At 47.7% G+C, this 25,696-nt stretch overlaps 1 protein-coding gene across 1 annotated transcript in view; it reads left to right on the top strand.

Moving 5' to 3' along the window:
- Positions 1 to 281: 281 nt before the first annotated feature.
- Positions 282 to 25,696, top strand: part of CASQ2 (calsequestrin 2) — a 38,841-nt gene continuing 13,426 nt past the window's right edge. Inside the window, exons 1-5 of the mRNA XM_013950060.2 lie at positions 282 to 515; positions 19,342 to 19,426; positions 21,034 to 21,134; positions 23,663 to 23,774; positions 25,275 to 25,348. Coding sequence (XP_013805514.2) covers positions 282 to 515; positions 19,342 to 19,426; positions 21,034 to 21,134; positions 23,663 to 23,774; positions 25,275 to 25,348 — 606 coding nt within the window. The remainder of the gene's footprint in view (positions 516 to 19,341; positions 19,427 to 21,033; positions 21,135 to 23,662; positions 23,775 to 25,274; positions 25,349 to 25,696) is intronic.

Here is a 25,696-nt window from a genome sequence, read left to right as displayed (position 1 = left end):
CTTCCTAAAAATGGAGTTCCTAATGACACAGGAGCCGGACACAGCTATGTAAGTTATCTGGGGCTTGGCCTGACAGCTTCTCCTGTCTGTCTCTTTGTTTTGAGCCCAGGACTGCAAAGTTTGCTGCTTCCCACCAGCCTTGCAGAGTTTGGACTGATCATTAGGAAGGCAGAAGAAAGAGAAACTCAGTTCAAACTTCACCCAGGCTCTTTGGTCTCCCCTTCTTTCCAAACAGAGAAGAGACATTCACCTGCCTTCCACTCCACTCCAGAGATTTCCCTATGAAGGCAACTTGCTGTATTCTGGCAGGTTTTTACCTGCTTTTCTGCTGCAAGGCAGAAGAGGGACTGAATTTCCCCACTTATGATGGGAAAGACCGAGTGATTGACCTGAACGAAAAGAACTACAAGCAGGCCCTGAAGAAGTATGACATGCTCTGCCTGCTCTTCCATGAGCCCGTGAGCTCCGACAAGGTCTCCCAGAAGCAGTTCCAGATGACAGAGATGGTCCTGGAGGTAAGCACCAGTGCATGTCTCAGCTGGGGTCAATACCACAGCGCCCTTTGGAGCTGTGGAGAGGAGCCACAGGAAAGGACAGTCAAAGGATCATACAGGAGGGCACCCAAAGGTTTGGGTGTTTACCTGAATTTGCCTTAGCACCTGGGTACTGTGAAGCCCAAGCAAAAAGCCTTTATTGCACTGCTCTGAATTGTTTGCAGGGAGATAGCCCCTTCGGATCATAGGTCAGAATCCCATGCAAAGCCAAATAACCTTTAAACTTCAGTAACATGAACTCAGCTCAGCTGAGCTTTTCTAAATCTCCTCACAGATCCGAGTCTGGAGCTTGAAATTTTTAGATCCCTTCTCATTTTATGCAAGCCAGTTCCCTCCTTGTATTCTGGATTCACTTCCATTTTCTATCCCACTAGGAGCAATCAGCCAAGAAGCCTTTACTGAACTGTGCTGCAAAAGGGAGTCCTAGCTCCCCTTCTCAAAAGGTCCAGGTTGGCGCAGCACTAAATCCCTTTTTCTTTCCTGACACTTGGTTGCCTGCTTGGAATCAGTCTGTAGCTGCTTGTTAATGCAATCATTCACTTTGGTGTCAGAGAAAAGTATTGTTAATTCTTTGGTGAAAGAATGATTAATTAATCCTCAGTAAAATAAACCACAGTAAAAACTACAAAGTAGATTCATAGCATTCTTTCTTATAGCATAGCTGCAATCTAGGGGCTCACACACCAGAAAGCCTGGATTGTTAGGGGTTCATTTCCCACCAAATGCTTAGGAACGTTCCCTCTTAACTAAAAGACATATTTGGAAAGAGAGAAAAAACTGCAGAAGAAACACAACTTTATTTTTCTGATCCAGGGAAAGAATGCATTGTACCCCTATGAGAACAGCAACTGAGAATTTGAAAATATACTTGTTTAGGGCTAGGACTTAGAAAAGTCTGATGCCAAGTTCAAAATCTGCTGACCCCCTCAGCAAGCTTAACAACAAGAAAGATTCAAGAACTAACCAGATTTTATTCACCTGTCAGGAAACAGTTATTTGCCCCAGGTGAATGATCAACTAGCATTTGGCAAAGAAAAGAAAAGATAACCCTGGAACACCTGTTGAAGTGTTTATGCTTGGTAGTATAATTGCATTGTTATTTAATAGGGTAATTATTTTGTGCTACATAGATGGCAAGCAGTTACTAAATACATATTTATAGAAACCTTACAGAAACAGGTATGTTGCATCCTATAGATTATACTCATGACAAATATACCCATTCTAGCAACCGTATCAAGGGCGCAATGACGATAGTACAATATGAGTTTAAACTTCTGTTTTGTAGGGTTTGACTCTACAGTGAATACATTAGCTTAGGACTCTGGACATTTAGTTTCCAAATGCCTCTCTGCCATGGACTTCTCATATGACCTTGGGCAAGAGATTATGGATTAGATGAACAGCAGATTTTATATAATTGTAATGTTCCAATCCAGTAATGCTCAGCTACCAGCTGACCATGGCATACACCTACTAGCACTTGTGGATTTAACCTCAAAATTTCCCAAGCATTTGCAATGCTAATTCAGGGCACGTCTCAAAGTTTCAGAGTCTTCCTTGGACTGGGAACCACAGCAGCAATTTCACAGCCCAAGCACAACAGCAGTCTACAGACTGCACTCCTTTGCCTCTGTCACCCAAGGGAATTGGACTGTGAGAGGGTCTCAGAAGGCACCTAAGAGACAAAATCCTGGATAGGACACAGCCCAGAAAGGTGCTGGAGCTCCCGATTTCTGGGTTAACTCAGACATCAGAGCACTCATGAAAGGTGTGGTCAAGCCAGGTTTTAACTGAATCCTTCTCATGACGGAGTTCAAAGGCTCACCTCCCAGGAGGCAGCTTGACCATCAAGCTGTAACGTTATTGTGCAGTGAGGATCACTCATCTCTCCTGCTGGAGCTCATCCAGTTGTGTGACTTCATACATATTCACCAGACCAGTGAGAGGGAAAGAAATGGCTACAGTGGCTCCATGGCTGAGGTGTGAAGTCATTCACCTGGGAGACGAAATACCTTGGATCAATCTCCCTGGAGGCAATCAGGAACTGAACACAGGTCTCCCATAATTTAAGCAAATACTTTGAATACTGAGCTACTAGGTAGACACAGTAATAGTGACAGGGCCTCTCCTTCCAGCCACATTTGGAAAAAGTTGGCTGGTGCCTCTCACTCAGGAATGCCTTATGTGTCTATTTTCAGGAAAGAGTTCAGTGTTTTGAATGCTCAGTTAAGGAAGATCCTTTGAGCCTGAAATAAGGTGTCTAAGAGGCAAACACTCAAGCCCTTGGTATTCCCTGCCAACTGACTTGGGGGGCTCCCAGCCTTGGGAGCTGGCTGTGGTAAGATGCCTTTCTGGAGCATCTAATATTTTTCCATCTTACTTCACAGAGAATTTACCTGCTGACTCACAATAGGATATGCTGCTTCCACAGCCTGGAAAACATTATGTCCTTAGTTTCCCTTCCATAAAGTGGCACTGACCTTCCTCTTTAGGAATAATAGGGAGCCTTCAACTAAAACCCAGCCAGGTGTGGAGCTAGGCAAAGACCTGAACTGGGTCGTTGAGGGTTGTCATAGCCTATTTCTTGATGAATGTGAGTGACTGCACGCACAGAGGGGAATAAGCTTAATGAATGTTAAGCCCAGAAAGCCCCCAAATAGTCCACCCTTTCTGTTTCTCCCACATGCATCCCAAGTCATTAAGCACCTTATAAATAATTTATGATTATAAATATAGAAGACCAAAGGCCTCAAGAAACATCATAGACATCAAGAAAAGAACAGAGTTCCTGCAAATTTGCTAGTAGAAATTCCTAGATGTGCTCAGATAGTAGATGGCATGACATGTTGCAGAAGCAAGCAAAAGTCCCAGCAGTGCCTTCCAGTTCGACTCCAGATCCAGCCACTGGTTTAGGCTTCAGCACATGAGAAAAGCCACAACTACCAAGCACCTAAGAAAAGCAAGACAGACTTAGACAGATACTCCTCCACTCCATGAACAAATTATCCCTTGACCGTGAGCATAGTTTCCCCTGAAATGTGTGTAGCTCACAGTCAGTAACAAGCTCTGACTGGGGCTTCTCCCACGACTGAGAAACCCATGAGGCTCTCTTATGAGGGTTCTCTGGTGTCTAACAAGTGTTGAGGTCATGTAGCAACATTTCCTTCATTCAGGGCACTTTAGTCCCTTCCTTTCCAAGTTCCTGCTGTTCATGAAGCTTGCAAGAACTTAATTATATTTGAAACTCCTACCTCTGTAAGATTTGGCTGAAATGAGTCAATAACTTGAAAAATTATCGGGGAGGTAACTGACAAACAGACTAGAGAGAGAGAGAGAGAGAGAGAAAGAGCAAAATAACAAGGGCCTCATTTCCTTAGGAAATCAGGCTGAAAACCAGACACATCAGTAAAATTAAGCATGTATTTAAGGACTTTGTCAAACTGGAACTACAAAAAGCAGAGTGAGGAGAAATAATGTTTTCCCCAGAAGCCATAGCTCAGGTTTTGTGAAGACTTGGCACAGCCTGACAGCACGCAGGCCTGACATGATGAGCTGCAGGCCTGTGAGAGACTTGCTTAAGAAAAGCATGTGCCCAAGCCTGAGCACTCCATTCTTTTGTTAAAATAGCAAAAATTTCCTCCAAGTCCTTCCCAAGCTGCACCCTGGCAGCTCCTACCACTGCCTCTGCTAGCTGCTGCCCGGTGAGGACAAGGCCCTGGAACAACTGAGCCCCTCTGGGAGCAGCAACAGCAGCTTCTTGGCACCAACCTTTGCGCATGGCAATAGCTCCAAGGATGGCAGTGCCAGCCCCTCAGGTGGCAGGTGAGAAGACCTGGGGCTGTCTGAGTTAGTTGGTCAGGAAAACAGTCAAAGCAACATTTGGAGATGCAGCTGCCTACTGGCCAGCATGGGGAGACAGTGCAAAATGACAGCAACTCCAGGGCAGAGACAGTGTGGCCTACACAAGTGGGGGCTGCTGCACAGCTCAGATGAAAAGGCACTTTTCCTTTACTCTCCCTTCTCCCAACCCTCCACTCTGCCCCACCAACTACTGAATAGCACCCACAGCTTGAATGGGAAAGGCCTCCCACAGGTCAATGCAAGAGGTTGAACTAGGCAGTCCTGGAGGTAACAGTAGCTATTCCTACTCTGTGGCAATGTTTACAAGGGCCCTGCATGCCCTGCAAAGTGAGCACAGTGAAGCACCAGATGACACAGCCAGACGCAAGGCTTTGCAATACATATTTACTTTTTATATTTATACTACATACATACTATTCTGTGATTCTGTGATTTAAGAGGCAAGTTAAAGAAAAAAAAAAAAGCTTCTTGTCCTGAAGAAGTCTCAGCTTTAATTGAAAAGGGGCAAAAGAGACCAAATCATTGAAGCTGAGAAGTGTCTGTTTTGCTTCTCTTGTCCTTCCTAGCTCTCCTCTTGTCTCATGCCGTTACTTCTCAGACCTTCTCCTCTCTTCCTCTCATCTCCAAACCCTTCACAGTTACTGGAATAGTTTCTCCTTCCAGAGGGCCAGCCCCTGCCTCTAGGAACCATGTAATAAGAATAATGAGCAGTGGGATTAGAGGCTTTGCTGTTGAACATGGGAAACTCTCCAGCAGCTGAGCCTGTCTCACTAACAGAGCAGGCTGCTTGCAATGCAAGTCATGGTCTCCATTCCTCTCCCCTATGCTTAAACTCTCTCGGTTCTGGTTCCCCTTTCATTCTTCCCTTGCCATGCCTGTGTACATGCAACAACCTTAAAAAAAAAAAGCCCAACCGTTTTAGGCCCTTTCATGCAACATTGTCCCTCGGCTGAAATTTTATGGAGAACTACCATAGCACAAACCAGTTTGATTAGATGTTAGAGAAGAAGGACATGGTGGTCCCCTTTCCAGATCAGCTCCAGGATCAGAGGTTGGCCTCTAGCAATAAATGACAGACAACGTGAAACTCCACAACATATTTGTCCAATTCTGTAATAAACTACACAAGGAGAAATTCCTCCTACAAACCTGGAGATATGAGCCCATGAGATCACATTGCATCTCCCTCCTAGTGCCCAAGCACAGTCAGTAGCTACTTGTGGTGGGAGAAGGAAAGACAGATTTTCAATTCAGTAAAAGAACAGGGTTAAAGTGGGGATAAGGTCTAGCTCTCAGTTCACTTGAGAGCAAGGATTTATTTTCAGGAGTTCAAACCTCTGCAGCTCCTCTCATGAGCTTTCAGCTCAGGATGGAAAAGTTGGTGCAAGATCAGCTGTTTTTTGGGTAGTTCTACCCACATGGTCTTGAAATATCTTGAGAACAGGTGGTTCCTGTGAGAGTTCAGAGCCACACAACATACAGAAAACAGGACTGCTCTGCTTCCGATCAGTCATGGAAACAAAGTCTACAAGCTTAGATCTGTGCAGTTAAAACCGTGTAATCCCAGAAATTCATAGGAACCAGGAGATGAGATTCTATTTATCCCCATCTCTAGACAGCATACAGGAGAATATAAAATCAAGCACTTTCTTTAAGCACCTATGTCTGTCTATTTCATAGACTCAAATTTCAGCCTTTTTCTTTGAAAATGTTCATATGAGAGTACCTCAATAAAATTTCCTGGACTAGGTAGTCATATGCACAAAACATATTCATTGACATGGACTAAATGCCTCTAATCACAGCATGAGCAAGTGGTGCCAGAGATGAAACGTGCCATGGAAACAGCCAGTCCCTACAGAGTAAGTCCTCAGGGTAAGAGATGAGGCACACCTGGAAGGGAAGGTATGTGCAGAAGCCTACCATGCAACTGCCTTGTACATACCTGTAATAAAAGGAGGTTTTGGTTTCCATGGCTACTAAAGCAGTAATTGACACTACAGCTAAGTTAGTGCAAAAATAAGGAAGGAGGGGAGAGAAAAGGAGAAGAGGGAAAAGTGTGCACTGACTACTTGTCCTTTGAGACTGTGTAAGTAGGTCTCAATTCATCAACAGCCTGCAGAAAAAGAGCACTGATTTTTAGCAGTAGTGCTAGGAGGATTTCACCCACTGACAAAAGCAAGTTACAGAAAGATCCCATTTTGGGGACATTGAGATCCAGCAACAAGTATACACTTTTGCCATACTGTATAACTAGTGGAAACAATTTCCAGGACTGCCCTGCCTGTTATTGCCTACTATCTTTCTTTAAAAATCCCTCTTTCAGTCCCCCAGCAGAGAGTTTGAACTGGCTGCAGGAGCTGTTTTTCATATAAGACCCCAGTTTTGCTGCAGCACCTCTCTTTGAAAGACACCGTTCGTGTCTGTTGAAGTACACTGGAGTGGAGTGTGCTGACAGCAGTTCTGTGGGCAGAAAACAGCTGTAATCCCAAACCCCAAAGAAAATTAAGCTGGTTTCATCCAAAGACCAACTGTTATGTGAATGTCACGTGGAGACATGGTAGACACCTGTGACCTTGGGTTCACTGCTGACACAATGCAAAGCAAAGTCTGCTTGGGCTTTGCAGACTTCCTCAGCCCTGGAGTGAGGAGCTGTTCTCACCATCCAGCTGAAGAGCAGACAACCTCTGTAGGTGCCATGCAAGACCTCAAGCCATACAGACACTCCTCTGTGTTGCTCTGCCATTCAGCACTGCAAGTGCCCAAGAAATGAAGAAAAATTTTTAAAAGTCCATCCTCTTCCATCACAGCCATTCTGCCACACCAGTCAGGTTCCCAGCAAAGTGCTAATGAATATTTCCACTGCATTCCTGCTGAGCTAATTCCCAGGAAACAAGATCTCATTCTTTTATAATGACATGCCTTTGCCCCTATCCTAGGCATTGAAAGTGGGGGCCTCATGCACTGGCGGGGGGGCTGATGCACTTGAGCTCACACTCGCCTACTCAGTGGACGTGTGGTGTTTATAGTTATCATTTCATGTTCTCTGCCTGGACCTTGACATTTCTATGGTGCCTGCCTGTGTGCTGGGGCAGCTGTTGTTCAGTGAAGCAGACTGGATACAGTGGGCCGTCCTGCACTTGCTCACAGCAACCTTACTCCATAGCTTAGTCTGTCAGTTCCCATCATCTAAAACCAAACTGATCAAAGCCTGTAGCTGCCCTTCATCCATGCCTAAGCTTCATTTGTGGGGAGAATGAAAAGGGAATACAATAATTCTCTTTAAACACCCAAGAGGGAGAAGAGCTATTTAAGCACAATGCCTAAGGACAAATGGGCTATGAATAAACCAAAGCTAGAAACTAGGAAGTTCCTAATCATCAGCAGAGAAAGAAGTCAGGGGAAGAGCAACCCAATGAGTTTTAAATGGACCTTGACCAGATTACGAAAGAGATTAAATGACAGTCCCAGGTTTGATGACTAAAGATGCCTTTTTGAGGCCTCTGTCCTTAAATAATAGGGACCCACACGAGGAATCCATGGCCTAGGGAAGCAGTCACTTAGCAAGGTCCAAGTTCTCCTTTTTTTCCTTTACACGTTGGGATTTACCTACATACAGAAAGCATTGCCTGAGGAAATAGAACAAGCAGCATCACTGAACTAAATTCCCTGCAGGTGACTGCAAAATAGGTGTTGGCTCCTTCCCTCCCCTGATGCCTTGGGACAACTAGTGCTCGAAGGCCATGCTGATGGTGCTCATTCCTGTGTGCTGCCTGGCACAGCTTTGGCTAAGATCAGCTGTAATACATGATACATCCTCTTTCCGGGAACTCTGCTCTGCCCTGGCAGGAGATGAACTTCAATCAGCTAACAGATCCCTGACATCGCAAATCCTATTTAAGGTGGTCTCTTGTTTTTAAAGCTTTCCTCATTTCTTGTTTCCTCAATTCCTTACTACTCACTCCTATGTTAAAAGGTCTTTCTTGTCTCAAGGACCCTTCTGTTCCCCTGGGGCCCCCCATATTATTTCTTCCTGAGAATTCGGGACAGTGCTCATTCTGAGTACCTGGTCCCAGCTCCCATCCACGGTGTCCCAGATTCTCCAGGGTTTCAGATCACATTGGCTTAGACCAACTTGGTCAGAGACTCAGGAAGACTCAAGAAAGCCAGCCTGTTCCTGGGAGCTGGAAAGGCAGGAATAACATGGAGCGATGGCTTGAGGCCTGTGCAAAAAGGAAAATGGGCTGAATACTAAACATACTTCTCACCACCTCCCTCCAGCACTTACTGAAAGGAGCTGGTTAGTGCTGGTTTAAGGTGTTACTGCCCTCACTGTCTGCCTGACCCCTCTGCCAGATCTTACAGTGCCTGTAGCCGACCTGGCTGAAGGAAACGCTTATCTATCCACCAGAGTTCACAGCCTGGCCCATGAGGACAAAGCTGCCCTGGGCAATATTCAGTAGGACCTGCAGGGGCTGGAGAAACCTTTCCTCCTCTGCTCTCAGGACAGAGAGTTCCAGCAAAAAGAGGGCCTGACTGATAGGGGGAGGGATGTCTGCTTGGAGCATTACCTGTAAAAGCCACCTTCTGTGCAGGGCCTCCGCAGAAGTGACCTTTGGGTGTTCCATATTTGGAGACTTGCCTTTTAGTTTGAGGAGCAGCGACCCCCTGAGAGGGAAGGTTCAGCAATAAACAGCCTCTCTCAGTGAGCTCAGGTGGTGGAAAAGGGCAGGAAGGTGAGATGAACTAGCTCTCTCCAGGTCCTACTACCAACAGTTGGCTTCTCTAATGGCAACTGTTCACCAGGCTTCTGCCACTTCTCTTTGACTACCGTGACGCTTCAGAACTGATAATTCAGAAACCTGAATCACATGAGAACCTGAAATTTTGCTGGTGGAAGGTGTGAGGGGATGCTACAGCAGACAGCACAGCTTTGGGAAGGAGCGAGATCCCCCTCTGCTCTCCAAAAGACTGCCCACCTCTCAAGCAACAGGGCAGCCAACCGTAGGGTGGTGGCAGGCACCCTGAATAAGGATGCAAAGCCTTTAGTTAAATATTGTAGCCTACTGCCATTTCCTCCTGCTGTTTCTGAAAGTAAAAAAACTCTAGTGTTTTGGGATATAATGTGCAATCATCATCATATCAGCCAGATTCTGACCATCAACACAGACTGCAGCTTTGAAAAAAGACAGTGGGACAGAAACAGTTGAGAAGCAGAAAGAAGAACGCATCACTTGAGGGACGTTCCCTCATCAACTCCTGTTGCTGTCCTCCTTGCATTGCTAGAATTTTGTTCTTTCACTGCTGCCAGCTAGGGAAAGAAAGTTTGGTGGGCTTAAAAGAAGTTTACTCATGATGACTCTCACAAAGACCCAAATATGTCTTTCCCAGCTCCCAGCGCAGCTCCCAGAGGCAGCGAACAGACGCAGCAGTTTGCGCAGCAGTGTTTGGGCTCTGACTAGAACTTGAGGATCTTGTTGGAAGTTGTGGGCTTTCTGAGGACCCCCAAGGAACTAGAAGGTGATTGCTGTGAACAGGAAAGGGGAAGCTAGGCAAGGACAACTGCAGGAGGCCTTGACTTCTCCTGGGAAAAGCTCTAGCTAGGAGTGGCTGCTGCTAACGAGCTTTCTTGGTTGCCCCTGACCAGAGGGAGTTGGAGCCTTTGATCCCTGTGGCCCTTGATTAGGGCGGTCAAGCACCCTCTTAGCCAGTGCTAGGGAGAGGCCTATATAAGAGCCAGGCCTAGAGTGCAGTGAACAGAGGCAGCAGTTTGTGCAGCAGGGTGCATGAAGGTACCTTTGTTTCTGTTCCCTGTGGTGTACGCTTCCTCAAGTATGGTTGTGACACGCCACACAGCGCGTTCCCCAGTGGCTGTTGGAGTTGCTGTGTCAGAGGCTGGGACCCAGACCGACCCTCTGACAGTAGCTGCAGCTCTGCAGGTGTCAGGCTGCAGGGAGTGCTTGGGGCCTCTCCGGGAGGCCTGGGCTGGCAGCCAGCTCTCCTGCAGGAGGTGTGCTGCTGTTGACGAGCTGTGTCGTCAGGTAAGGGAGTTATGGGAGGAGGTCAGTAGGCTGTGCAGCATCTGAGAAGATGAGCAAGAGATAGACAGGGTATTCTTGGAGACTGTGCAGCTTCGGGAGTCCCAACCCCCCACAGCAGTGGAGTTGCCAGAGGGCTCTGTGCTGTGTGAAACGGTACATCATAACACCGTAGAAGAAGGCTGGAAACTGGTCACTGCTCGTGGGAGGAGAAAGGCTCCTACTCCTCCTGAAGACTTGCAGCTGAAGAACAGGTTTAGTGCCCTCCAGGATGAGAAGGAGATGGGCATGGCTGCAAGGGAAGTACCTGGGACAACAGACCCTGTGCCCTGCCGGAACGCCCGGAAAAAGCGGCGGGTGACTGCTGTGGGGGACTCCCTGCTGCAGGGGACGGAGGCATCTATCTGCCGACCTGACCTCATGTCTAGAGAGGTTTGTGGCCTGCCGGGGGCTCATGTGAGAGATGTCATGCAAAGACTGCCTAGGCTCATCCATTCTTCGGACTATTACCCACTGCTGCTCTTCCATGTGGGCGCCAATGACACCAAGGGCAAACTGGAGACCATCAAGCAGGATTTCAGAGCTCTGGGGATGGTGGTCAAGGGTCTGGGAGCCCAGGTCATCTTCTCCTCAATCCTGCCAGTGAGGGGGATGGATGAGAGGAGGAGGAGACGGACTTTCCAAGTTAACGACTGGCTGCGCCGCTGGTGTTGGCAACAGGGTTTTGGTTTCTACAACCATGGGACGCTGTTTGAAGATCGACAACTGACGGCGAGAGATGGGATCCACCTCACGAGGCAGGGCACGCGGGTCTTTGCCAACAGGTTGGCCAACCTGGTAAGGAGGGCTTTAAACTAGGAAAGATGGGGGAAGGGGAGAGTTATAGTGCCAGGGTAGCTGGCAAAAGACAGCTCAAGTCGGGACGCCTCCAGCAGGTGAATGCAGCCAGGGAAGTGTACATGGGATGTGGCTATGGAGGATCCTCTTGTATCCCTCCTGGGAAATCTGCATGCTCGATCACCTCTCTGAAATGCCTGTACACCAGTGCACGCAGCTTGGGGAACAAACAGGAAGAACTAGAGATCTGTGTGCAGTCGCAGGGCCATGATCTCATTGCCATTGCAGAGACATGGTGGGATAGCTCGCATGACTGGAGTGCTGTCATGGATGGCTACGTGCTTTTCAGGAAAGACAGGCCAGGCAAACGAGGTGGTGGAGTTGCTCTTTATGTGAGAGAGCAACTGGAATGTATTGAGCTGTGCCTAGGGGTGGCTGAAGAGCGAGTCGAGAGCTTATGGGTAAGGATTAAAGGGCAGGCTAGCATGGGGGACACTGTTGTGGGTGTTTACTACAGGCCACCTGATCAGGAAGAGGAAGTCGATGAGGCTTTCTACAGACAGCTGGAAGTAGCCTCATGATCACAGGCCCTGGTTCTCATGGGGGACTTCAACCACCCTGATATCTGCTGGAAAGACAACACAGCTAGGCTCAAACAGTCCAGGAAGTTCCTGCAGAGCATTGATGATAACTTCTTGACACAGGTGGTGGAGGAGGAGCCAACAAGGAGAGGTGTGCTGCTGGACCTTGTACTAACAAACAAAGAAGGACTGGTTGAAGATGTGAAGGTCGGGGGCAGCCTTGGCTGCAGTGACCATGAGATCATGGAGTTCAGGATCGTGAGAGGAGGAAGCAGGTCACTAAGTAGGATCGCAACCCTGGACTTCAGGAGAGCAAACTTTGGCCTCTTCAGGGACCTACTTGGAGGAATCCCATGGGTTAGGGCCCTAGAAGGAAGGGGCGTTCAAGAGAGCTGGTTAATATTCAAACATCACTTCCTCCAGGCTCAAGAGCGGTGCATCCCTATGAGTAGGAAGTCAAGCAAAGGAGGTAGGAGAGCTGCATGGATGAGCAAGGAGCTCCTGGCAAAACTCAACCAGAAGAAGGAAGTATACAGAAAGTGGAAAGGGGGTCAGGCCACTTGGGAGGAATATAGGAACATTGTCAGAGTATGCAGGGATGCGACGAGGAAGGCTAAGGCCCATTTGGAATTAAATCTGGCTAGAGATGTCAAGGACAACAAGAAGGGCTTCTTCAAATACATCAGTAGCAAGAGGAAGACTAGGGAAAATGTGGGCCCTTTGCTGAATGGGGTGGGTGCCCTGGTGACGAAGGATGCAGAGAAGGCAGAGTTACTGCATGCCTTCTTTGCTTCAGTCTTTACTGCTCAGGCCAGCCCTCAGGAACCCCAGACCCTGGAGGCAAGAGAGAAAGTCCAGAGAAAGGAAGACTTTCCTTTGGTGGAGGAGGAGTGGGTTAGAGATCATTTAAGCAAACTTGACACCCACAGATCCATGGGCCCCGCTGGGATGCACCCACGAGTGCTGAGGGAGTTGGCGGACGTTATTGCTAAGCCACTCTCCATCATCTTTGAAAGATCATGGAGAACAGGAGAGGTGCCTGAAGACTGGAAGAAAGCCAGTGTCACTCCAGTCTTCAAAAAGGGCAAGAAGGAGGACCCAGGGAACTACAGGCCAGTCAGCCTCACCTGCATCCCTGGAAAGGTGATGGAGCAGCTCATGCTGGAGGCCATCTCCAAGCATGTGGAGGAAAAGAAGGTGATCAGGAGTAGTCAGCATGGCTTCACCAAGGGGAAATCATGCTTAACCAATCTGATAGCCTTCTGTGATGGAATGACTGGCTGGGTAGATGAGGGGAGAGCAGTGGATGTTGTCTCCCTTGACTTCAGCAAGGCTTTTGACACTGTCTGCCATAACATCCTCATAGACAAGCTCAGGAAGTGTGGGCTAGATGAGTGGACAGTGAGGTGGATTGAGAACTGGCTGAATGGCAGAGCTCAGAGGGTTGTGATCAGTGGCACAGAGTCTAGTTGGAGGCCTGTAGCTAGCGGTGTCCCCCAGGGGTCAATACCGGGTCCAGTCTTGTTCAACTTCTTCCTCAATGACCTGGATGAAGGGACAGAGTGCACCCTCAGCAAGTTTGCTGACGATACAAAACTGGGAGGAGTGGCCGATACACCAGAGGGCTGTGCTGCCATTCAGAGAGACCTGGACAGGCTGGAGAGGTGGGCGGAGAGGAACCTCATGAAGTTCAACAAAGGCAAGTGCAGGGTCCTGCACCTGGGGAGGAATAACCCCAGGCACCAGTACAGGTTGGGGGTTGACCTGCTGGAAAGCAGCTCTGCTGAGAAGGACCTGGGAGTGCTGGTGGACACCAAGTTAAGCATGAGGCAGCAATGTGCCCTTGTGGCCAAGAAGGCCAATGGTATCCTGGGGTGCATCAGGAAGAGTGTTGCCAGCAGGTCGAGGGAGGTGATTCTCCCTCTCTACTCAGCCCTGGTGAGGCCACATCTGGAGTACTGCGTCCAGTTCTGGGCTCCCCAGTACAAGAGGGATGTGGCACTACTGGAGCAAGTCCAGCAAAGGGCTACAAAGATGATTAGGGGACTGGAGCATCTCTCTTATGAGGAAAGGCTGAGAGAGCTGGGCCTGTTCAGCCTGGAGAAGAGAAGGCTGAGAGGGGATCTTATTAACGTGTACAAGTATCTGAAGGGAGGGTGTCAAGAGGATGGGACCAGACTCTTTTCAGTGGTGCCCAGCGACAGGACATGAGGCAATGGGCACAAACTGAAACACAGACAGTTCCATCTGAACATGAGAAAAAACTTCTTCACTGTGAGGGTGACAGAGCACTGGAACAGGTTTCCCAGAGAGGTTGTGGAGTCTCCTCTGGAGATATTCAAAACACGCCTGGAAGCAATCCTGTGCAATGTGCTCTAGGTGACCTTGCTTGAACAGGAGTGTTGGACTAGATGATCTCCAGAGGCCCCTTCGAACCTCAGCGATTCTGTGATTCCTCAGACTGGTAGGCAGGGAGATCTGCCTTACTGTTTGTGGGAGCTCCAGACAGATGCTGGTAAAGTGAGAAGAAAATCCAGGCCAGAAAGCCATAACTTCACTCCACAATGAAAAACTAACCATGCTGAAACACACACGCACACACACAGAGCTGTAGCCCTCTCCACAGTATTTTTCTGCTGTTTGACAGCAAAACTGACGCAAAATACAAGGTTCAGCACAATCACTGTTGTCTGAAGCAGGAATAGGATCATGGTCAGGTGGTCCATCACCATTTTTTAATAGACAAAACAGCTCTTTCATCCCTTCTCCTTTAATCGAGTAACACTTTTGCTGCTATATAACCTAAGAGTTCAGAGCAACCCTTACCAAATCACCTCAACGTTTCCCAACACCAAGCCTAAGTTCAGATAGGTATGGTAGGTATGAAGCTGAGATGTTCTGGCAGGGAGTTCTTTTCTTTCCATCCTCATTTTTCAGATTTCCAGTAACACCTTTCAAGACAAGGTGTGTGCACTTGGCGATTCTGAAGCTTCAGTTTTGGCTGGCACCTCTCACAGCTCCCAGAGGGCCAGGCACTCCCTCATGCTTGCCCAAGTTAAAGTAGGGATATTACCTAAGGGAAGTGGGAGAAAGCATGAGTGCTCCCAGACACAGACCTCCTATTCTCAAGCCTGCTTAGAACACAGCTTGAGATCATCAGACTTGAAAGGTGCATTACAAAGGCTTCCTGCACGTGAGAGAAAGGCTGCAACGTGAGTAGGGGATGTGAGCTCACAGGTGACTGTTGTCTTTGCTCATACTCTAAGCCAGCTCTGCCTGCCCAAAACTCCTTCTGTACCTCAGGGACAGCATAGCACCACCAGTTAGGTCCAGTTCTTACCAGAGCAGTTTCTCCCCTCCATCTCCCTATGCAGCTGTTGAGGCTAAATTACTTGCTGTTGAGGTTGACACAAAGACAAGGGCTCTGGCTGGCTAAGACTACAAGCAATATGAATTTAAAGGTAGGAGGAGGAGGGGTTGTGTTCTTATATTACAGCCTCCTCTGTCCCAAGGTTCTGAGCCAAAAGGATTGTCAAGATTAGAAACATTATCTACATTCAAATCCTACTATCATTATGGAATCAGAAAATACTGTAAGGAGATATATAAATGCTTGATACTGTAATGAGCAGGCAGCAACCAGCCAAGCTGCTGTGCCTCTGGCATGCTCTATATTTTGCTGCTTGATGAGGTTCAAATATACGTATGGGAACAACTTCATACCTAGGCACTTGTCAGACTCCCCTGCCCAACTGGAAAGCAACGGCAGCGGCAGCAGGCAGCCTCTGTGTAGCTGGCACTTGAAAAAAACATCCTAGATACCAAAACCCTGCAAAGACCCCCTGCTCCCAGGCACTGCCACAGTAGAAAGAGTTCCCGAGAATATCATGTTGCAGAAAAATTTCCCCAGCGCAGGACCCTCAGGGTGCTGTGGATGAGCACACGCTGTACTGCATGCCTCGTATTATCTTATTACTGTGAAAGTCCCAGCAAAGAAGGCAGACTGCCTGCATAATTTACAGCTTTGGTCCTCACAGACACAGGTACACACACACACACACACACTGTCATATATACATACGCTGTCAGATATCTTCTCTCAAGACAAGCCTCTTCAGAGGAACATCTCCAAACACTCCTACCCACTGGCACGTATACCTCCTCCAAAGTTTGGCCAAAACACATCCACACACTTCAGTATTACCAGATCCAGCTGCCACTCTGCAAGGCTCTCCAGACAGTCACACAAACCCCACCACACAGAAGCACACCTCCAGCCTTACTGTGACGTTTTTTGCCTCACAAGTCCTAATGAAATGCATACTCCCAGTGTCTCACACAAAGAGATTTTCATCCCATCAGCCACATTTTCTATATACATTTACTTTTTCCCCATTAAACTGCCCATGCTCACAGCTACATGCACACCCTGCTGAAGAGCTATCTTGCACGCACTGCATGCTCACATACATTGACTCCTGATCAAAGCCTCCTCTCTTGCAAACATCCTTCACTCCCGGCTCACACCCAACTACATGTCTGTAGCAGGTGCTCCAGCCTCAAATGATGAAGGCACATTTCTGAGATCCTTGAAATGCCCCCAAGAAACTCTAGCCCACCTCCTCTTTGCAGGAATCAGGAAAGATCAAGCTTATACTGCCTTGGTTTTGTCTGGCACATGGCTACATAGCTACAAGTAAGCAGCCAGTAAATTTGTAGCTAGACCAAGTATGTTTACATGACAGACAGACTGAATAGCCGCCTTCTCTTAGGCTTTCTATATTTTACCCCTAGCCACAGTGCAGTCAGAGCTTCAAGTGTTGACTCTGAGGAACCTGCTGCTGGTCCACACAACTGCCTCGGTGCAGGCATTTTCTGATAATGTCCCCTAGAGCTGATAATCCTAGAGGCTCCATCCCTTGGCCCAGTAAAGGCACAGACAGATCCCCATAATGTGGAACAGGAAACAACTTCTTCCACTACCACCTGCTTTGCAGATGCCTATAAAGTTCACAAGAGGTCTGCATCTTTCACTGCATTATCAGGTATCAGCTACCCTCAGGTGCTCTAACATGGATCACATTGGCCTGAACCAGGAGACGGGACACCAGACTGGTCAGACCAATGCTCTGATGTAACCAGATGTGGAAATAAAGACTGATACTCCATTCTGGCAGTATTCACTGTAAGCAAATAAGAGCCCTAAGTGTCCAGCCTCACTTTTATTTCAAAGAGCAAGAAATGAACAGAAGGTAAAACCACCATAGAAAAGCACAGTGCATGGTTCCTTCATAACATGTAGCACCCTTTTGCCTTACACAACAGCAGTTTCCCCTAAAGACAACAGGCCAAGCAGCTGCAGGGGAATTAAGATCGCAGTAGTTCTGTGTTTTGCTATTCCTTGATGAAGGCGTGAAGGAAACTGGAGCAAGTCTGAGTACACATTATTGTAGGGGACATCCTCCAGAAAAGGGGGTTGTAACAGTATGACAGTTGGTTGAGAACATGTCTTTTAGGAGGGCTTAGGTACAGGCCTAGGAATGTGTATTTGGTAGAAGGAGAAGACAACCATGTTTTCAAAACTGAGATTACTTTCAGCGGAGGGCTGAGCATTGCCAGTGTGGGGAGCTGGTTAGCCCTGCAAAGCCCCCAGAGCACAACAGGGGAGGAGGTGCCGTCCCAGGGCTAGCAGTCCTCACCACCTTCAATCACCACTTGCTCTTGCAACTGCTGGGTGCAGGCAGAGGCTATTTATAGCAGGGGAGCTTAGGGGCTGCCCGTCCCCAGGCGCAGTGGCACCAAGCTCTTGGGTGACATTCAAACCAGCCTTGGTGGGTGAGGGGGAAGGGTGCAGAAATGGACCCAGAGGAGGGCAATCTTCATAAATCAGGCTACAAGCTGGCTGCAGCTTTTCTTCTGCCTCCCTCAAGTCTCCCGGAGCCAGCAGGGGCACGAGAGAAGGCATCTATGTCCTAACAGGGACACTGCTGTCCCGTAGGCCTGCAGCCCCTCTTCCTGGTCTGACAGTATCCCTCTGCTGCCTCATCCTACCCCCGCATGCCAGTTTCCACCCCCCATCTGTCCCCCACAGGCATACCCTGCAGCAGGGGCTCCAGGGAGGATGGCCAGGAGGCCTTCAGCATCACAGGCATTCCTGGGGTGAAGAGGGATAGAAAGGGAGGGGGGGATCTCACAGGTGCTCTGTGATCTCCATACATCATTACGACCCTTGAGGGTCTCAAGCATTCTTGTGGCAGAGCTAAGCAAGTCATTTGGTGAGCGACAGAGCTGGTTTCCTGGGGCTGCTGCATTTCTGAGAGGTCTGTGTGGAATTTCTAGGGTCTTAGAAGGTGCCGTTCCCACAGCAGGGCATTTACAGAGTGTCTCTCCTTTCCTTGGATATCTATTTTCACAAAACAAGCAGGAACACGATAGCTTCAAGAGGCCCCTTCGTCAAAAATGGTTGAAATTGGGCAGCAGTTTCAGAAGTTATAAGGGCACAGCCAGGAGCGTGACTGGATCAGCCTCATTTCCTTTGGAAACCTGGTGAAAGAGGAGACCAGAAACTGGCAGGTGACTGAAGCCTGGACAAGAAACATTATTTAAAGCATTTCATAAGAAAAGGGACTGCTTCAGGTATTAACTCATCTGTCTTATTACTGTGCTGTTACTCTCCAACACATCTCCACCACTCACTGAAGAGACATGACTCCCTGGTTGGTTCTGGAGAAAACAGCTCCCACTTCCCCTCCTTCCCCAGGGTCTCAAGTCAACACAAAACAGGGCAGTTGAATGCTACTGGGTTTGGGTTTCCTTTCAGTGACACAGCAAGAAAAGCAATAAAGAAAAGACAAGAGAAATCTGGGACCAAAAGGAGACATGAGTATGGAGAAGAGTGTCTGGTAGCACAGGCATGACCCTACTTTTGCAAGTCCAGGAGTTCCTCTGCAGCCCTCCCTTTAACTTTGCTGAGGGTGTGTTTTTTGCCAGAAACAAACCATCAGCTGATGGTTTGCAACTGAAGTTGCAATACTGTCACCTCCACTTTCCAGCCACTGTTGTCTAGTATTGAGCACTTCCAGAGTTAAAACATCCACAATGCCCAAGTGTAACATTCCCCTCCAAATGGAGCCAGACCCCCCAGAGTAAGAAGGAGGATAGAGCTCTTTGTTTTGTGCCAGTGAACACAAACCTTTCTCCCAGCCTTGGTTATACTCCTTGGTATAACCAAAGTACTCCAAGGTAACTCCGTGCTGCAACACAGTGGGAAGAAATCCAGTCCTTGTGACCTGCAGGCAGCATACTGCTGCAAGGAGACAGCATGTGATGTGGCCCACCTATCAGTGCTACCTACAAGCAGAATATGGTCACTTGTTTCTGTCGTGCCATCCTGGCAGGGCATGAAGTCCTTTAAAAACCCTGTAGTGTCCGTACCACTAACTGTCAGCTCTCTGGGTTCCCCCACAGCTGGCAGCTCAGGTCCTAGAACCTCGGAGCATCGGCTTCGGGATGGTGGACTCCAAGAAGGATGCCAAGCTTGCCAAAAAACTAGGTGAGTGCCACATTTAATATCTCTGGAATAGCATGGAAAGAATACCGGAATGATGCCAGACAGCCAGCCCCAGAGAGGATGGTCAATTCCTTATCCCCAGTGCAGAGGGTGGTGGTGGCAATCACACACTGACCGTCTGCCCTCCCCAACCCAGGGAGGATCAAGTGGGAGGCAGGGGCGAGCTGGGACCTTTCCAGCAAAAGGCTTCCTAGTTGAGAATGCTAAGAAAAGCTAACAAAAAAGAGCCAATTCATGCTGTAGTCATGACAGGGTGGAGGCTCACAGCTTGCTAAGCAGAAACTATAAGAGAGATGTCATGGAGTAAATGCACTCTTCATGCCCAGAGACAGATCTGACACAGTGATGCAGAACTGAAACCTACAGAGATATCACATAAGCCCTCTAAATATCACCTTGCCTTCTAGCAGGGTAATTACCAGTCACTAAAGCCACCACTTTGCAATGACTTGGTAGCCAGGTGCCAACCCTTTCCAGCTAACCCCTTCTTCCCTCTGCTATGCTTCTTGACTCTCCCGCTCAAGTCCATCTGTGCAGGGACTCTTACCAGGAGGGGCTGCCTTTGCCCCACAGCTCAGCTGGAGACAGGAGAGAAAAACGCAGTTTTGTGGTTTGCTCCCCAGAATAGAAGAGGCAACTTCCTATAAAGGTGAAAGGTTGATGACACCCCCCAAAATAGTTGCATTCTAGTGCTTGGCAATTTCTTCATAACTGAGTGCACAAAGTTTATAAAAATACTACAACAAATAAAAATAATGGTACATACATATACCAATAGGCTTAGGGTCAGTAACTTTAAGCATTGTATATCAGGCTGTAATTTTCTTTCCCAAAGTAGAGGCCAAGCATGTTAGTGGACACTTAACCAGAGCTGAGATTTTATGCCTCTCCAAGAGGCAACAAATTGCCACCCATATTGACCAGTGGTACCCTGCCACTACACGTTGCAGGAGCTCGATACTGCTGATATTGGATCCTCTACCAAGACACTGTGGCATTCAGTCCTCAGGCCAGTGATGTAGCATTCAGATCTGCCAGCCTGCCATCTTTAGCATCTCAAGCATAGGTTTCTAACCCTTTTTCTAAGGCTAGCTAAGCCTCAGAGAGTTTAAAGCTCACTTTGGCTTTCTGGTCCCTTTTTATATCCACATAGTTCAGTCTTCTCTAGGCAGAGAGTGCAACCCTGAAATCCAGACCTATATCAAATTCCATTTTTCCTAAAATGACAGGCTGTTCAAATTTGGGACATCAGTTAGAGCCCAGTATTATTTACTGCAATATGGATAGCCAAACTAAAAAATTCCTAGTACAGCATTCTTCCAACTGAGACCAAACTGTGATCCAAATGAGAAGTTCCCAACATTTGGGAAGAAATTAACACAAGTTCTGGTTGAGGTCTGCCCATCGTGCCCTGAAATATTGGTCAGGAGATTGTTCAGATTGTTTCTAACCGGACAAGCTCAGTGAATTGGTAATTGCATTTTCCCAGGACACGTTCCTAGAATAACAAGCAAGATGCTCCATGGTAAAAAGAGCAATGCTTTTAGTGATGTGTTGACCACATTATGTTTCCTGTCTCCTTCTTTCAGGCTTGGTTGAAGAAGGAAGTCTCTATGTCTTTAAAGAGGAGCGGTTGATTGAATTTGATGGGGAACTGGCCACAGATGTCTTAGTGGAATTCCTCTTGGATGTAAGCAGTGACAAGCCCAGAGCTAGATAAAATCTCCCAGAGAAGACCTTGCAAATACTGACCTTACTAGAAAACATTGCTTATCTTTACAACTCCATATCTGTTTGCTGCACACTGGCATACAAATGACATTGCCAACTTCAATAATTGTCTGAATACAAGTTCTCAGGAAGGCCAACACTTTTATAAGACACCAGCCACTTACATCTTAGGGACATTTTGCTCTTTCCTACTTATTAGGTGTCTGACTGCTCTATTGGGGAGCAAGTAACATTCCCACATAATTAGTGGCTAGTCACCCACTTCAGTTAGCAAGCTGGTATGCAAACACATTGCCATTTGCAAAATCATTCACCCGATTTAAAAATATATATAATGTTTCCCAAAGCATCCAAGAAGTAGCATTCCCCAAAAAATCAACTAATAAGAGCTCAATTCATTGCAGGGGGAGGGGGGGCTATATGTTGTTAACTATTTGCCCATTTCTAGACAGAGTCACACAAACAACGTAGTGTACTACTGACACTTCCATGAACTTATGGAACTGCAGCACCCTAACTTGGAAGAGAACATGGCCCTAGACCTAGTCCTCTCAGGTCATTTTGTTCATGGCACAACTACATACTCATCCTTGTGCCTAAAGACAAAAGAAATGTTGCTTCCCTCATCAACTTTTTGCTCTTCCCTCCTTTTATATTCTATTCCTAGGAAGGGTAACAAGCCAGAAACAAGGTCTTCGTTTTGTAGTGAAAATTTTGGCCTGTTCTGTATAAGGCTTTTCAGCCTGAAGAGCTCAAAATGGCCCCTCAAAGCTTAGCAATAATTATTATTTATGCTCTGTAGGTGGAGAAACTAAGGCACACAGGAATACTGCAACAACTCTTAACTCTCCATCAGAAACATCAAAATACAAAAATTGGAGGCAGCTTGCTGTAGCCACAGGCACACACTCTCTGCTGAGGGAATTTCATGGCCTGCAAGTTTGACTTTACTTTGAAATGAGGCTCCCTTTATGAACACCTATTGCCATAATGCAGTTGTGAGTTTGCTTCCCAGTTTGGCAGGACCTCAGCCTAGATAGTCACCTGCATTATTACTGAAGGTGAAGCACCCATGGCAAGGGCCACAGTTCAGGCTGTGATTTCGTACCAGCCATTGAGAGCAAGGCCCAGAGCATGTACATCCTATTTGTGAGGGTTCCCACACCTCTCAGCCCCACACCAGTCCCTCTGGTGCCCCAGGAAGGACCGTTCACCACAGGTGCCTCCTCCAATGCTGCTCCGGCAGGGAGGGAAGAGAAACATCTCTATGGGATGCCATCTCTCATACAGCAATGCAGGGAAAGAAGCTGGGGTCTTTTCCCCCGACCCAGCAAGGCCACAGACAAGGCTTTTTCATGATCCAGGGCTGTCACAGGATCCCTGATTCCCAGGGCTTGGGCACCAGAGGGCACTACCGGAATGAACACACGCGCGGTTTGGGGTTTCCCATGCCCAGCCCAGCAGAAAGCATGCTGAACTAGCCGAATGCCTGAGCATCACTTGCAAGCTGTGCAGCAGAAGTCATTTTGTGATGCTCGGTTTGCTGCACTCTGTGGTGTGCTGCCTGTAAAATGTGTTTAGTGATAAAAGGAAGAAAGCAAGGATTTCTGTTTGTATGTTTTCCACTCAAGAGGGAAAATACCCAGCAAAGCAGGGAAATAAACATCTGTGATGTCTGGGCAGCCTGATCTCAAAGGAAAACAAACCCAGTCGTCCTCTACAGATTTTACAGTGGCCTGCCTGCATTTTTTTTTCCTAGTACAACCGCACCTGATTTACACCAGTACTGCTGGGCAAAGCCAGACCAAATCTTGTTTCTTTAACTAGCTGCTGCTGGTTGAGAATAAAAAAATAATAGTTTGTACTAAAGACAGACTGTAGCTGCAGATAGGTCTAGAACCAAATGCCTCATCAAAACTGTGATGTATCCCAGTCCAAAGTATGGGTTTAACCCATTTTACGTAGGATGATCAGTCAGGAAGACATGCATCTATACTTTCTACTGCTCCGCAACATCGTTTGCCCACCCTCTAGCATGCCATTTTTCATGCTGTTCTCCAGAAGAGATCTCTTTATAATGACCTATTCCAGCAAATTACACTTGAAAACAAATATATCCATCACCCACAGTGGCTCACACAGTCCCCATGACAGCCCTTTTCAACTCAGCCTCTCCAAAGCCAGCTACTGCTCCTCCTTATCTCTCACCACAGCAGGTCCCTCACCATCCATTTGGACTATCCAGACCTCTCTCCACTTCCCTGCCGATGCTTCAACCTATGCAGTGTGCCTCCTAACAGCTCCCTCTGAAGGTGACCTTTTTCCTCTAGGTTTCTCACCTTAAGGCAGGGAGCATTAAGTAGGGTTTCCAGCAGCAGAGAAATGGGGCAACCTCTTTCTCCCCACTTAGGTCACTAGTGACATAGCCTGCTAGTCATAGATTGGGGCTGCAAATCATTGTGTTACCAAATGCATTTTTCATGGCAGCTGCTAGAAGACCCTGTGGAGATCATAAACAGCAAGCTGGAGCTCCAGGCCTTTGACCAAATTGATGAGGAAATCAAACTCATTGGCTACTTCAAAGGAGAAGACTCTGAACGTGAGATGAGTATTTTCCCTTGTGGGGCTTGAAGTCTTGAAGGGGGAGCTGGGAAAGGCAGGGACTGATTCTTGGTCATGAATGTTAAAGGAGCAGCAGTATACAGTGGGCCATGGCAGCATCAAAGTCACTTTCAGCAGGTGGAAAATGAGGCAGGGTTGCAGGGAAGTTTCTGCTGCTGCTGCTATTGAATTCATTCCTCTGCTGACAGCAGTAACCCTTCTGCAAGGTGTCTGCTGGCAAGAGAAGGGGGTGATAATCCAGGCTCTCCTACTGAGAGAAGTAACTCTACCTCACCCCAAACCACATGAGATTACAGTAACACTGAGTGAGCACCTCCGTCTCTCACAAGCAGTGAGCCTGGAAGGTTTAAAAAAAAAAAAAAAAAAATCACAAGAAGAGAGGGAGATGAAGGGAAAGGGGGACATACATTCAACACCATCTTGGGAAAAAAAAAAAACAGCAGCGGTAAGCAAGACACTTCAGGGCAACCTGGCAGCAACTCTGACCTGTTTCTGCTTGCTAAACCCAGGGATAGCTGAGGTAAGCAGCCAGCACCCCACTAAGAGGAGGCTGGTCCCATACCCTGAGAGACATATGGCTCAGGGATTCTCACTGGCATCCCAGGAGAAATGTCCTTAGCTCTCACAAACCTAGAGAGACCTTCCCCAAAGTCCTTTCCTGGTGACTGCCAGCAGCTTCCTCAGCCAGCCCTATACTCTCCCCTGCTTACCAGGAGGCACTGGCACTGCACATCCCACACCACAGGTCTTAACACCTATACAAACTCCTTTGGCAAAAAAGAAAGATATTCCTACATGAACAAGCAGCATATCAAAGAGCCTGCTGCACAGCAGCAACCCCTTCACCTCTCTCTTTAGTTTCCCTGCTGCCTCCAAACTGGCTGCACCTGGGGCAGGGCTGTGCCCCCAGCACTTCTCAGGAACAGGTGTTTCGAAGAAAGGTGGAAAATACCTGTAATAAAGAGCTTCTGCCAGGCTGAGAGTTTCTTTCCCAACCTTAGCTGAGGGCCTTGTATCAGTAACAGTAAAAACATATCTCCTTCCTTTCCCCCGCTAGCTGGAGGAGCGCGCCTCATTGTGCTTGGTGAATGTTTAGGGAATCCCAGCAATCATTAATGCTAGAGTGACTCAGTCTGAACTACTGCTTTGTGCGAGGGGCAACTGCAAGAACCATCACCAGCAGGCTGGAGGTGTAATCCCTGGACCTGCTCCTCAGGGCTGCAGATTTGAGCCCCTAGTTAAGTTCTGGGGTCTATAGCTTTCCCGAGCCCTGTGTAGCAGCACAAAGTCTGTCCTATTTGCTCCATATGAAATGGTTACTCTTTGTAAACCCTGGAAGGGTGGAAGAAACATAATGCTGTCATCTGTCATATTTTGTAATAATATATATTTGTTCTTCCCTAGTGCCTTCTGTGCTGATCAGAGCATAGCCAGCTGTATGTGAAATCTTTTCTTCATTCCCCTTTTCTCCTTCCAGATTATAAAGCATTTGAAGAGGCAGCTGAACACTTTCAGCCATACATCAAATTCTTTGCCACCTTCGACAAAGGGGTAAGCGTGCAAGGACTCCACTGTGAGAGCTCACAGCCTCTTTTCTGCACAGCTTAGAGGCTTTCAGTTACACAGGTTTAGGCTCTGAAGTAAGAAGTTAAGAACAAGCCTTCCCTAAAACTCTGTCGATGTGGAGGTTTGGTTGGGTTGGTGAAAAGAATGAAAGAATTGAGGGATTCAGCCAGCCATCAATGCCCAGCTACACTTTCCTGAATCTCTGTAGCTGGTACCCAGGCCCTCCTAGGCCATGAGTTGCTGCATCACTTGCATGGTCCTAGTGGACATGTCACCATGAAGACGGAGCAAGGCTGGCATACAGAGATGAGAATCAGGTTCCTTTTGCCCCAT

This window comes from Apteryx mantelli, chromosome 1, assembly GCF_036417845.1.
Source record: "Apteryx mantelli isolate bAptMan1 chromosome 1, bAptMan1.hap1, whole genome shotgun sequence".
In the NCBI taxonomy this organism is placed as follows: Eukaryota; Metazoa; Chordata; class Aves; order Apterygiformes; family Apterygidae; genus Apteryx; species Apteryx mantelli.
This window is presented reverse-complemented; position numbering and strand designations above follow the sequence as displayed.